The sequence below is a fragment of the Lolium rigidum genome, chromosome 4 (genome assembly GCF_022539505.1).
Source record: "Lolium rigidum isolate FL_2022 chromosome 4, APGP_CSIRO_Lrig_0.1, whole genome shotgun sequence".
NCBI lineage: Eukaryota > Viridiplantae > Streptophyta > Magnoliopsida > Poales > Poaceae > Lolium > Lolium rigidum.
This window is the reverse complement of record NC_061511.1, coordinates 160,328,277-160,343,069: the sequence shown is the minus strand read 5'-3', so window position 1 is coordinate 160,343,069 and position 14,793 is coordinate 160,328,277. Positions and strand designations below refer to the sequence as shown.

The 14,793-nt window shown below is 46.9% G+C and overlaps 1 protein-coding gene across 1 annotated transcript; it reads right to left on the bottom strand.

Moving 5' to 3' along the window:
* Positions 1 to 4,499: 4,499 nt before the first annotated feature.
* LOC124706159 (stromal 70 kDa heat shock-related protein, chloroplastic-like) lies at positions 4,500 to 9,629 on the bottom strand. Its single transcript, XM_047237810.1, is given in 9 exon segments — positions 4,500 to 4,841; positions 4,844 to 5,132; positions 5,252 to 5,650; positions 5,944 to 6,133; positions 6,300 to 6,398; positions 6,481 to 6,623; positions 7,327 to 7,406; positions 7,900 to 8,152; positions 9,038 to 9,629. Coding segments are annotated over 9 exon segments (2,055 nt in total). The 5' UTR covers positions 9,527 to 9,629; the 3' UTR covers positions 4,500 to 4,728.
* Between the last annotated feature and the right edge of the window lie 5,164 nt (positions 9,630 to 14,793).

The window sequence follows — 14,793 nt, the reverse complement described above, 5'->3', positions numbered from 1 at the left end:
CCGCGGTAAGGCTCTACGTGGAGGGGCATTTCAAGGACGGCGGCAGGCTTTTCGCAGTTTTGCAACAATTCATTTTACAAATTTTGCAATCACACTTTTTTGTACTCCATGTGATCAACTTTCAATTCTTCAGAAAATTGTACTTAGCTTTAACATGTGTAGGGTCTAATCTAGTTAACCATACTTCTCTTGATATTTGTTGGTTTAGGTTGCTCGCCAACCGTACTTCTCAACAGATTTAATTTTTGATACAACTTTCTAGCTAATCAGCGAGGTGACATGTACTTATTGAACCGTGTTCTTGTACTTACTTAATTTCAGGGCATGTACTTCCTATAAAAAAACGAAAAGGAAAACTGTGTACTGAGCTTGTGGTACAGACAGAAATAGAGAAAAAGAGAGCGTCAGGGACGGAGCTAAGAGTGTTGGGAGATAATAGGTCGTTGTTCCAGACGAAATACAGTATGCGCCAGTTATTTATCCTAGCTAGTCTCCATGTGCTCCTCCAGCCTGAACTCGAGGCCGCCCCATCCCGCACACGCTGCGGTGTGCATCAAAACTAAAAACCACAGTATTGTTATACACCACAGACCAATCAATTTTCAAAATTTTGGGATTGATTCATTAATTCATAAGATGTAAAGAAGACCATGTTCAAAAGAGGAACAGAGAGAGATACCAGCAGCAACGTGAAGTACTGAAGTAGAGAGAGCAGAACAGCATCGGCAGAGAAAGAGAAAGAGCGGCGACAGCGCACGCTCATGAGTGTGTTATTATGTGTATACATCTTTTTATTAAGCAATCATACTTCTTTCTCTTGTTGCCTGTACTACCGACAGAAAAATATGAGCCAGCGCGAGCTTCTGCGGCGGTCCGATCTGGTCGGCGGGAATGCCATGTCCATCTCGCCGAAGAGCAGCAGGCGGTCTGCAATTCTCAAAGCGGGGGAGCGGCCAGTCGTAGCACTCCCAGGAACTGGAGCTTTGACGTGCCGCTAGCACGAGTATAATGCATTAACCGAAAATTCTGTAGCTGTTTTCAGATCGTGTACTGCCCACGCAAGAAACCTGTCATTCCGATGCACTGCCTTCAAGTAAATTCCCAAAGCAATCTTGCACTGCCGATTCCAAGGCCCATGTACTTCTTAACACTAAATAATCTATGGAGAGTACCTTGTTTCAGACAAACGTCTTAGACACAGCCGAGAAAAAGAACAACCCAAACAAAAAACAGAGAGGAGAGGCAGCCTGGCAGGGCGGGGCAATTCCTCACAAGACACGGCTATCGGACAGGAGGCCTGAAGGGACTTGCGCAGCAGCCAGGACGGAATTGCAGGTTGATACCAAACAAAAGTTCAGGTAAAAGACGAACTAGAAACGAACACTGCAACCTGAAAGAAACTAGCGTCGCAGAACACGCGAAGTGTGGCCGCGCGTCGGTCTTTTGGCCATATCAAACAGGTTTTCCGACACCGTGTAGTTCACCTAAAAATATGTCTTACCGCTGACAAGAAAGAAGGAAAAAACCTGCAGAAATTTGAAATAAAATCTTTATGAGCTGCCGGGAATCACACGATTTCAGCAGCGAAAATCACACATAAGGCAGTTGCAGACTGACGCAATTTCACCAGCAAAAATCTTTGTGAGCTGCCGAGAATCAAAGTGTCGAACTGCCCAAAATCGAAGTGTCAAACTGCCCAAAATCTGTTTTACAATTTTTTTCAAAAAGGCCAGCTCGCGAGGACCTGCACAATAAGAGAGGCCTCGACCAAAAGATCCGAGAGCAGCGTTCGACCAAAATCAGCAAATCGAGGGAAATCAGTGCGTGCGAGCAGCAGCAACCCAGCTGCCAGTGGATTTTGGGAGGCAGAGGAGGGCCGATTTGGGCATGGGAATGGTGCTCTTCTCGTTGCATCTACTGTCATGCCCTGAACCGGTTTGCCCATTTTTCAGCAAAAGAAGAAAAAAATGCCCAGCCGTACCAACCCTGTGTACGCGCACACAATGATCGATGGGGAAAACAGAAAACGACCATGCTCAGATCGTGGTATCCGCTGGCGCCGGAGACGGAACTTGGCAGGCGGATAGCGGCGACGAGGCCGGGCTGGCGGCGAGTACAACCGGGCTGGCCAAAAACAAGGTGCACTGCACACTACCCAATAAACATTTGGCCACCTCTTCACACAAAAATAAACATTTGGCCAGCTTTGTGCACTAATATAACTGAAAAAATAATTGTTCATGCTATATTTTGTCATTTTACGACTTTTTTCGAACCACCTTTGGCTTGATTTCAAATCTAGGTGAGACAACCCACAAATGAAAATTGAATTGGTGGCAGATAAGTAAAAGCATATTTTATGTGCGACGACTCAAAATGCACATATTTTGCAAGTTATCATTCAACCCATCTTATCTTTATGCTAAGTTTACTTCCACTTTGACGGTGACGAACAGATGGATCGATGTAACCCCAGACTTCATGGTTGTTAGTCTTCAGGCTGATGGCTGGAATTGTTATAGCTGAATAAAGCTCTCAGTTTTAAACCCGAAAAATAATATTTGATTAGATAACCTAACTGGGTGAAAATCGAAACAGACCACCTAGTGGAAAATGAAAGTCTACTTAAGTGGTCGTCGTTTGTGCAACATGTGCAGTAGTGAAAGCTGCTGCAATTTCCTCCCAGAGATAAGAACTGACAACAGTAGAACATAGTGAAAGCTGCTGCAAAGAACTGAGAGCATCTCCAGTCGCGTCCCCCAAACCGTCCCCCAAAGCGATTTGGGGCGCGCCGGACAAAAAAAGCGTTCCAGCCGCGTCCCCCAAAGCCCTTTTTTGTCCGGCGCGGCCCGATACGGTGTCCGGCGCCCGAGCCCGTCCCCGTCCCACGGGGACGCTCCGGGGACGTCGGACACAACGAAAGCGAGGCGGGGAGTGGCGGGGCCGACGCGTCGGCGGCACGGTTAATTTTAACCTAACCGTCGCCTACCTCGCGACGGAAGTTATTCGCGCGCAGTGACACACGGCGGCATCTTTGCCTTAATGGCGACGGAGGGGCAGGCGAGACGTCTCGTCGGTGCTGCGCGGCCTCCACGCGTCGCCGGCGTTCGCACGCCACCGCCCGTTCCCGCGCGATCTTCCCGCCTCTTCTCGTCCGTTCCCGCGCTTTCTTCCCGACGCCGGCGTCTATAAAAGGTCTCCCGGCTCATCAATGGTAGCCACCACACCCCGCCGGCAACAAACACAGCCCTCGTCGCTCCACGGCCGTCTCCTCCATCACCGGTGGCAATGGCGAACCGCCCGGCGATGGCCACTTCCCTCCACCGCCGTCTCCTCCACCGACGAGCCGGCTGCGGCGTGCGGCACTCGAGGAGGCACTCGAGGAGGAGGCCCGCCGGCGGCGTGAGGCGCGGCGAGCGGCGGATCTTGCGGCGTTCTCCGCCCCGCCTCCGCCGCCGAGGAGGCCGCGGCGGCAGCAGCGTGGCGAGAGCGAGCAGTGCGACACCGTTGCGGCGTTCGACGCCTCGACGGGACAAGAGGCGCGACGGCGCCGGTACCGGGAGGAGATGGAGCAGCGATGGGCCGACGAGCGCCGGCGCCGGCGCGATGAGCGGCGGCGCTGTTCCGTGAACGGCGTGACTCGATCGAGCGCCGGCGGCGTGAGTCGATCGAGCTCCGAGCGAGCGGGCGACGGCGGAGGAGCGTCGGCGAGCGGGAGTCGGCGCTTACGGCGCTATGGGGGAGGCGGGCGGAGCGGTTGGCGGCGGCCGACGCGTATGCGGCGGCGATGATGGAGGCGCCAACGGATGTGGAGGAGGAGGCGCCAATGGAGGAGGAGGCCGAGGCGGAGGAGACCGAGGTGGAGGACGACGACGACGACGACGACGAGTTCGGCCGGTCCGACGACGACGCCCCGCACCCGGACGAGACGGCCGATCGGCAACGCGCCCTCGTCGAGTCCTTCGAGTCGGAGAAGAAGCTCCGGGACGACGCCCGTGCCCGCGAAGAGGCGGAGATTCGTCACGCCATCGAGCTCTCCCTCCTGCCGGCCCGGCGGGGAGGGCGGAGGAGGACTATCGGCGGGAGCGGCACCGTCCGGCCACCGCCGAACGCAAGGAGAGGAGGCGCGCGCAGGAGGAGCTGCGGCGTAGGGAGGCGACGACGGGCGGGGCCGTCGAACGCGCCGCCGGGCGGTCGGTAGCCTAGGTTTAGATGAAATCTAGCCGTTTTCATTCAAACTTTGTAATATATAATCAAAATTGAATGAAAACCTTTATTTTCCTGCACAAATATTCATTTGGGGGCGGCGTTTGGGGGACGCGGCTGGGGAGCGACGTCCCCCAAACGCGGCACGAGCAAAACACGTCCCCCAAACGCTCAATCCGGCGCGGTTTGGGGGACGCGACTGGAGATGCTCTGACAATTAAATAATAGTGCAGCCAGTTTGGGAGCAGAGGAACAATCCGGAGGGTAGACTGCCGTATGCTAATGCAGAAAAATGGAGAAAATTCCCAGACGCTTTTATATATGTAAGCAAAGCCATCTACCTATTTGAAGTGAAAACCGAACTCTCCCAAGCTCAACTCAACCACCACCAAAAACTCCACCAACAGCCCGATAGGAAACAAGGTGACAATCTAACAAAAAGTTACACCCCAAATCCTACGCGAACATGTGGAACAAATTCTCATAGTCTTGAGAGATGTTCCGACCTGCCTACTGTTCTATTCATTTGCTGTCGGTAAAATCAGCATCTATAACGTCACCATCATCTCCTGGCTTCTCAGATGAAGCTGCAGAATCAGCAGCGCCATCAGCTCCAGGAGTAGGGCCTGCTCCGGGGCGCCCTGCTGCTGGTAAAGGGACTGGCCAAGCTGCATCACTTCTTGGTTCAGTGCAGCCAGTGCATCCTTTATGGTCTGGGTTGATCCACCAGCAACTGCGTCCTGGAGTTCCTTAAGTTTCCCCTCGACCTTCCCCTTGACATCAGCTGGGACCTTGTCGCCGAGCTCCTTCAGTTGTTTCTCAGTCTGGTAGATGACAGACTCTGCCTGGTTCTTGGTGTCGATTGCGTCTCTCTTCTCTTTGTCCTCCGAGGCGAACTTCTCAGCTTCTTCAACCATCTTCTCTACCTGAATAGTTGTTCATTGATGTCATGTTAGTCCAAAGGATTAAAAGTGTTCAATGCTATAAAAACTGAGAAAAGTAAACTTGATAATCTGAGTGCTTCATCAATGCATATACTGCATACCTCATCCTTCGGCAATGTGCTGGCTCCGGTGATAGTGATGTCCTGCTTCTTTCCAGTGCCTTTGTCCACAGCAGCAACAGACAGGATACCGTTGGCATCAATATCAAACTTGACTTCAATTTGTGGAACACCACGTGGAGCAGGAGGAATTCCATCAAGCCGGAAGCTACCAAGAGATTTGTTGTCCCTGACAAACTCTCTTTCTCCTTGGAGAACATTAATCTCCACACTTGTCTGTCCATCAGCAGCAGTCGAGAAGACCTCTGACTTCGAGGTGGGCAGCGTTGTGTTCCTTGGGATAATCTTGGTCATCACCCCACCCAGTGTCTCCAAACCTATAGACAGTGGCGTGACATCGAGAAGCACAATATCGCTCACATCGCCCGACAATACTCCTGCCTGTTGTCATTTTGTTTGTCAGATATAGTCATTATCGAAGTAATCTAGTATGTGCTATTGTAGAATATATATAAGAGAGGACTGATTGTCCCCAGTGCTGATGCTAGCCACTTGCCACAAAATAGCAGCACAATCTACTAGGCCATACATATAAGTTCCTTCAGGTATTTTCACTATGATTTCTGTGTCTAGGCCCATATATTCGGCTCAAATTTAAAGACAGATTATTATCTGCTCACTATTTTTATGAAGTAAGTTAGCTAACTTTGAAGAAATAATTCTCATGAACTGACCTGCACAGCTGCTCCAAGGGCAACAACCTCATCAGGGTTGACTGTCACATTCGGGTCCTTTCCAGTCATTTTCTTCACAAGCTCCTGAACAGCTGGAATTCTGGTGGAACCACCCACAAGAATCACCTCATCTATTTCTTTAAGTGACAGCTTCGCATCTCTAAGAGAGTTGTCGACAGGTGTCCTCAGCCTAAAAGACGATTGTAAAATTAAAAAATAGTTAAGTTTTGGCTTAACAAAATCCAGCTATGACACTCACCCGCTATTCAGAGTAGTTGCTAGATGCATTTGAAAAAACAAACCAGGAATAAATGTATGCTTCCATCAATGCAGTAACATGAGGCATAATACCATACCTGTCAAGAAGATCTGAGCATAGCTCCTCAAATTTGCCCCTGGTAATTGTTGTCTCAATGTGCTTGGGCCCATCAGCAGTAGCTGTTATGAAAGGTAAGCTGAAAAAAACCAAGAATAGGTGAGGAACAAAGATGCAAAAACACAGTATTAGAACCAAATAGAGAGGCAGAGCAAACCAACCTAATATTTGTTTGGGTCAATGATGATAACTCCATTTTTGCCTTCTCAGCTGCTTCTGTAAGTCGCTGAAGAGCTTGCTTGTCTTTCAGCAGCTCAATACCCTCATCATTTTTGAAGCTCCCAGCCAACCAATCAACAATTCTCTGGCAACAGAAATGATTTGTGAGAATATACAGCATGCAGAATCATAAAGATGCTGAACATTCTTGCTAACAGAGACCATGAGTAGTGAAGCACAAAAGGGGTAAGATTATTATGCAACGCAAGAGGTGGATCTTTATTCATCTATTTGACCAAAACGAATACATATACGTTCTAAGAACTGAAGGGATGCATGAGCTCACTAGAGAACGGGCACAGATGTGTTGTTGATTGCCTAGAACCAGGGATCCAACGAAAATCAAAAGATACTGAGAACCTAACATGCTGCTAACTCATTGTTCTCCTGCCTGTCCAAAAGACTAGAACAGGCAACAACAAAAATCATATGCATTGACTATCAAACTGAATAAATACAAAATCACTCTACACAGTGAAGTGTACAACTTAAGTCATATCAACACAGATACTCCCTCCGTTCCATAATTCTTGTCGCAAATTTAGATGTATGTAGGACATATTTTGAGGATAAATGCATCCAAACCCACGACAAGAATTATGGACAGAGGTAGTAGTAACTGACCGCATTGCACATCCCCTTTGCATCATGACTACACATGCGATTACATAATACAAATTGGACACAAGTTCTAAGCCAAACAAATACTAGCAAATAAGATGAGGCAGACTGAACGACTTTGGAATCAATAATGCTGGCACGAGACAGATGGCCATATCAAGAAATACCTTGTCAAAGTCATCGCCCCCAAGATGGGTGTCACCAGAAGTAGACAGCACCTCAAAAACACCATCACCAACCTCAAGAACTGAAAGCATAACAGGAGATGTAATAAAGAACTGAGGAACTGAGATATGGTCAAACAGGCAATTCAACGTACAGAAATAACAACAGAACATGTTTCTACTGGCCTAGTATGGCCTTGATGTTGTGTAGTACGTTATGAGTGCCTAGAGTATATCTATAAGACAGAACTGTTTAAGAACTTACTATTGATCGAACACCAAAATGTTCTACCTTGTGCTAATATAGATTCATAGGGCAATGATACAAGTTCTATGACCAATGTATCAGGATATGTTTCCAGTGAACTGAGATAACACCAAATACATCAAAAATAAAATTTGATGAATTACCCATATCTCCACAGTACTGTACTTTTAGTTATGTTAGCTATTCTGCACTCTTTTATTAATGCACAGACATAAGTGTTGAAACTACTGCAGATTGCAGCAGTTACTGGGCATCAATTTCCCTTATAAAAGAGTATAAATAAAGATCTCAAAATTCAAAATATATACCTGAAACATCAAAGGTGCCTCCTCCGAGGTCAAAAACCAGAATTGTCTCATTGTTCTTTTTTTCAAAACCATATGCTAACGACGCTGCAGTAGGCTCATTTATGATACGGAGAACATCCAACCCAGCAATGCGGCCAGCATCTTTTGTAGCTGTCCTCTGCGAGTCGTTGAAGTAAGCAGGGACAGTGATCACAGCCTTGGTGACTTTGTCATTTAAAAACTTTGACGCATCATCAACGAGCTTTCTCAAAACCTGGATAATAAGTGACGTTTAGAAACAGCTTGCGGCACAAACATAACTTGACAGCAAGGTTAGCACATGGGAAATGAACCGAAGTTCAGAACATTAAGTTTTATTCATCTTTTTGAAACAATTTAAGCTAACAAGCACCATGGTTTTAAAGGCGTCCCTAAGGCGTCGCCTAGGTGACGCTTAGGCGTCAAGGCGTCAATCAGCATTGAAAATCGACCCGTGTTTTCAATGCTGATTGACTGATTGTTTATAATAATGTTGTGTGACAGCTAGATGCAACAAAAATAGCAAATAGGCCCTCCGTTTTTTGAATGTAATGTGTAATTTGACTCTTAATATCTCAAACTTTTACTTAAATTCCACATACAATATTTTGTTAATTAGAGATGACAATCCTAACGGACTACAATAAGCCCAGCTGCCGTAAAATTTATGCAACATAACCCACATAATATTAGGTAAACTGTTGGTCAAAGCACGGACCTAGAGTATCAAGATTAGATTTGGATTTCAAAAAGGGGGGACGAAAACAACTGACTGTTGGTAGTTGAAACACGAGCTTTGACCAAAAGTTGAGATACTATTCCATTCCAGGACTAACGCTGTTAATTCTTTTTTCTTTCAAAGTACTACAGTGTTGAATAATGTAGTAGCACACAGCTTGACACTCCATTAGGAACATAACAAGTAAGCATGTAGTAGTAAGATTTAACTCAACCGTAGTTCCATGGACTTGATATAAAGTTACATTAAGTTCCAATTGAAGACAATAATTCTCAATTTCTACACCTAAAAGTCGATGAATAGGAACATATCACTAACATAAGGAAAAGCAATGGCATCTTATCTTATCTGAGTTAAAAGGAATCGGTATTGGCTCTATACCTGCGCAGAGATCTCCTCGGCAGCGAACTGCTTGCCGATTGCTGGACAATCGAGCTTGACGTTGCCGTTGTCGTCCCTAACGATGCGGTAGGACACCTGCTTTGACTCCTCCGCGACCTCGTTCATCTTCCGGCCGATGAAACGCTTGACGGAGAAGAAGGTGTTCTCTGGGTTGACCACCGCCTGCCTCTTGGCGATCTGCCCCACCAGGCGGTCCCCGGCCTTGGTGTAGGCCACGACCGACGGCGTGGTCCGCGCCCCCTCGGCGTTGGTGACGATGGTGGGCTTGCCGCCCTCCATCGCCGCGACGGCGGAGTTGGTGGTCCCGAGGTCGATCCCCACCACCTTCTCGCAGGTGACCCGCAGTGGCCGCCACCGCCGGCCCCCGCGCCCGTACACCGCCGCCGCCGTCCGGACGTTGACGGAGGGGCGCCGGCTGCCGTGGTGGACGAAGAAGGGGGTCGAGGTGGGGAAGGTCGTGGTCGACATGGCTGAGAGCAGCAGAGATTGGGAAACCCTAGAAGATTTGCGGGATTCGCTTGGGTTTTGCTGGATTGGGAAGAATGGCGAGAGGAGAGGACGGGGGAGGATAAGGAAGGGGGAAGGAGGGTTTTATAGGGTTTTCGTGTGCGGAGGAGACTCTGGGAACCAGCCTGTGGCTTCTCGGCCTTCTTTGGATTTTCTTCGATCTAGATGCTTCTATTGGTGAAAAGAGATGCTCCTGTTGGAAATTCTCATCTCAAAGTTACTAGTATGACACTAATGTGCAATTTTCACATTTTTCCATAATTCATAAGCACAGGGAAAACAATGAAAGGCTATATTCACTATTGATTTTTTTTTTTGCGAAAAAGGACCTTGGTATTAAGAGTGTTATTTTGTGATCCAAATTCATATACTAAAGGGAGGCTAACTTCTGACGAGCGGAGCGAGGCCCGTCGCCGGAGGCTTGGGCCGAAGCGTAGCGTAGTCAGAAGTTAGCCCATATGTCGTGCCCTACAGGGACGCCTGCGGGGGGTGCGGGGGGCGGCAGCCCCGCAGTACGGATCGTTGCCACCGCCTATTTATATTCCCACGTAAGCCGCCGCTAGGGTTATCATCGCATCATTGTACACCCACGGCGTTTGTAAACACCACCGAAATAGTGAAGTTTTGCTGGCTGGCGCCCGTGGTTTTTCCCTTGTGTGTTGCAAGGGTTTTCCACGTTAAAATCTCGTGTCCCCTGCGAGTGTTTTACTTTTCGTTCTTCGTTTATTGTGCATCTCGATTATAACAAGTGGTATCGAGCCCGTGTTCTTTGGATCTAGGGTTTACGAGATGTCGTCACCGAAGTTCGATCTACCGCAGCTGGACTACACCACGAGATTTGCTTTGTGGCAAGTGAAGATGAGGGCGATTCTCGCCCAATCTTCGGATCCGGATGAAGCGATCGATGCTTTCGGCGAGAAAGCGAAGGATACCTGGACCGATGCGGAGAAGCGGAAAGACCGTAAGGCTTTATCGTTGATTCAACTCCATCTGTCAAATAATATTCTGCAGGAAGTGCTTCGCGGAGAAAACCACCGCCGAGTTATGGGTCAAACTAGAGGAGATCTGTTTGTCCAAGGATCTCACGAGCGGATTGCACGTGAAGATGAAGCTCGTTCTCGCATAAGTTGCAAGAGGGAGGTTCGGTAATGAATCACCTATCTTCCTGGAAAGAGATTGTTTCGATTTGCGGTCTATAGAAGTTAAGTATGAGGATGAGGATTTAGGTCTTCTTCTTTTATGCTCGTTGCCTAATTCTTTCGGTAATTTTCGTGACACCATATTATTGAGCCGCGACAAACTAACTCTCGCGGAAGTTTATGATGCTCTCCAACAAAAGGAGAAAATGAAATTTATGGTGCAGGCTGAAAGTTCGTCCTCCAAGGCGGAGGCGTTAGAGGTCCGTGGCGGGAGCGAGCAGCGAGATAACTACTACCACAACAACGAGAGATAAGAGCAAGGGCGATAGAGGTCGCTCAAAGTCCAAAGGACGTGACAAGTTCTGCGAGTATTGTAAGAAATCTAGCCACAATATTGATGATTGTTGGAAGGCTGCAGAACAAGGAGAAAAGGAACGGAACTTACCAACCGAAAAATAATGATGGTAATGGTAAGGTCTGCCGTTGTCACCGGTAAGGGTGAGGCTGCTCGTTGTTCTTGGTAGTGATAGTTCCGATGGAGATTGCTTAGCTGTTTTGGCTGCATGTGTTTCACGTGATGATGAATGGATTCTTGATATCGCATGTTCGTTTCATATTTGCTGTAACAAAGATTGGTTCAGTTCTTATGAGTCACGTGCAGAGTGGAGATTTTGTGCGTGTGGGGAATGACAACCAAGGTGCAGCATTGTTGGCATTGGTTCCGTTCGAATCAAGACCCATGATGGGATGACACGCACGTTGAAAGGAGTGAAACACATACCCTCCATGGCGAGGAATTTGATCTCTTTGAGTACCCTTGATTGTGACGGGTACAAGTACAAAGGTGGGAACAAACTTTTGAAGGTATCATCGGGTTCTCTCATTATTATGATTGGTGATATGAATTCTGCGAAATTATATGTCCTTAGAGGTAGCACTTTGCCCGGTATTGCTGTCTGCTTGTTAGTTACGATGAAACTAGTAAGACTAACCTTTGGCACAAGCGTCTTGGACATATGAGTGAGCTTGGCATGGCAGAATTGGCAAAGAGAGAGCTAATTGATGGCTGCGATTTAGGTAATCTTGAGTTCTATGAGCACCTTGCATCTTTGGTAAGCATAAAAGAGTAAAATTTAATGCTTCCGTTCATACCACCAAAGGCATTTTAGATTATGTACACGCTGATGTTTGGGGTCCGTCCCGTAGAACTTCTAATGGTGGTGCTAATTACATGCTTACAATTATTGATGATTACTCAAGAAAAGTGTGGCCATATTTCCTGAAACATAAATCGATGTTTTTAATGCTTTTAAGAAGTGGAAAGTTATGGTAGAAACCCAAACTGAAAAGAAGGTTAAGATACTCCGTACCGACAATGGTATGGAATTTTGTTCAAATGAATTTGATGAGTTTTGCGGCAATGATGGGATGGTAAGACATCATACCATTCCGTACACCCCTCAACAGAATGGCGTGGCTGAACGCATGAACAGGACCATTATTTCGAGGGCTCGTTGCATGTTGTCTAATGCAAAGATGCATAGAGGTTTTTGGGCTGAAGCAGCCTCCACCGCATGTTATCTCATCAACGAGGTCACCTTACGTTCCACTTGATAAGAAAACTCCAATTGAGGTATGGTCCGGTTCGCCTGTCGATTATTCAGATTTGAGAGTTTTCGGTTGACCTTGCTTACGCTCATGTTGATAATGGAAAGTTGGAGCCAAGGGCTGTTAAGTGCATCTTCCTTGGTTATGGTTCGGGAGTTAAGGCATATAGATTATGGAATCCTGAAACTAAGAAAATTGTGTTGAGCAGGAATGTCGTTTTTAATGAGGCGGTTATGTTTAATGATAGTCCGTCTATCGATATTTCGATGCTATTGATTCTCCCGATGTTTCGATGATGAGCGACACGGAATTGGCGTGCGGGTGGAGCACGCAAAGGAGAATGAAAATGTGTTTCCCGAAACCAACAATGATGATAATGATGTTCCACCTTCACCACCTTTTGTTCAGCGACAAGGACGGTCTATTGCCGCCGACCGCCCTAAGAGAAATATTACACCTCCTACCCGATTAATTCAAGAATGTGATATTGTTGTTTATGCTTTGAGTTGTGCTTGAACAGGTGGAGCATGATATTGAACCAGCTACATATACTGAAGCCATTGCTTCGGTTGATAAAGATAAGTGGGTAGGTGCGATGCAAGAAGAGATGCAATCGCTTGAGAAGAATGGCACATGGGATGTTGTGCACTTGCCTAAACAAAAGAAGGCTGTCCGCTGCAAGTGGATATTCAAAAGAAAGGAAGGTTTGTCTCCTAATGAGCCTCCACGGTTTAAGGCAAGGTTAGTAGCAAAAGGTTTCAGTCAAATTCCAGGTGTTGATTATAATGATGTATTCTCCCCGGTTGTGAAGCATAGTTCTATTCGTGCTTTCTTTGGTATTGTTGCTATGCATGATCTTGAGCTTGAGCAGCTAGATGTAAAGACTGCTTTTCCGCATGGTGAGTTGGAGGAGGATATATATATGGACCAACCTGAAGGTTATGTTGTGCACTGGTAAGGAGGATCTTGTTTGCAAATTAAAGAGGTCCCTTTATGGTCCGAAACGAGTCGCCACGACAGTGGTATAAAAGGTTTGATTCATTTATGCTTACACATGGTTTTGAGAGATCTCGGTATGATAGTTGTGTGTATATCAAGTTTGTTAATGGATCACCTATTTATTTGCTGCTATATGTTGATGATATGTTGATTGCTGCCAAGAGCATGAAAGAGATCACTACTTTAAAGAATCAATTAAGTAGTGAGTTTGAGATGAAGGATCTTGGTCCCGCTAAGAAAATACTAGGCATGGAAATCAAAAGGGACAGAAAGTCTAGTTTGTTGTTTCTTAGTCGGGAAAAGTACATTGAGAAAGTTCTTCATCGTTTTAATATGCATGATGCAAAGTCGAGTTACTACTCCTATTGCTTCTCATTTCAAGTTGTCAGCTTTGCAATGTCCTAGCTCTAAAGATGATATTGAGTACATGTCTCGAGTTCCCTATTCTAGTGCCTTGTTGGTTCCTTGATGTATGCCATGGTTTGTTCACGTCCCGATCTATCATATGCTATGAGTTTGGTCGGTCGATACATGGCTAATCCTGGTAAAGAACATTGGAAAGCTGTTCGGTGGATTTTCGAGTACCTTCGCGGCACATCAAAAGCTTGCTTGAGGTTTGGCAGGATTGGTGAGGGGCTCGCCGGATATGTGGATTCAGATTATGCTCGGCGATTTGGATCGGAGAAGGTCCCTCACAGGTTATGTGTTTATTGTTGGTGGATGTCTTGTTAGTCTGGAAGGCTACTTTGCGAGATGCTTGTTGCACAATCTACTACGAGGCTGAGTACATGGCTATTGCCGAGAGCGAGTAAAGAGGTCTGTTTGGTTGAAAGGGTTATATGCTCGAGCTTTGTGGAGATAATTCTTGCATTAAGTTGTTCGATGACGATCAAAGTGCTATTTATCTTACTAAAGATCAGATGTTCCATGATAGGACAAAGCACATTGATATTAAGTACCACGCAATCGGAGATGTGGTTGCAAAAGGTAAAGTGAAGGTATGCAAGATTAGTACTCATGATAATCCTCGCTGATATGATGACTAAGCCTGTCCCTCGTGTCCAAGTTTGAGCTTTGCTCAAGCTTGGTTGGTATAACTTGTTTAGCCCAAGTGGCTATTGGCGCCGGCAAGTGTTTTTCTTTGTTGATTCGGGTGATTGTTGAAGTTCATGCTACAAGGAATTTGTCTCAAGGTGGAGTTTGTTATTTTGTGATCCAAATTCATATACTAAAGGGAGGCTAACTTCGACGAGCGGAGCGAGGCCCGTCGCCGGAGGCTTGGGCCGAAGCGTAGCGTAGTCGAGTTAGCCCATATGTCGTGCCCTACGGGGACGCTGCGGGGGGTGCGGGGGCGGCAGCCCCCTGCAGTACGGATCGTTGCCACCGCCTATTTATATTCCCTGTAAGCCGCCGCTAGGGTTATCATCGCATCATTGTACACCCACGGCGTTTGTAAACACCACCGAAATAGTGAAGTTTTGT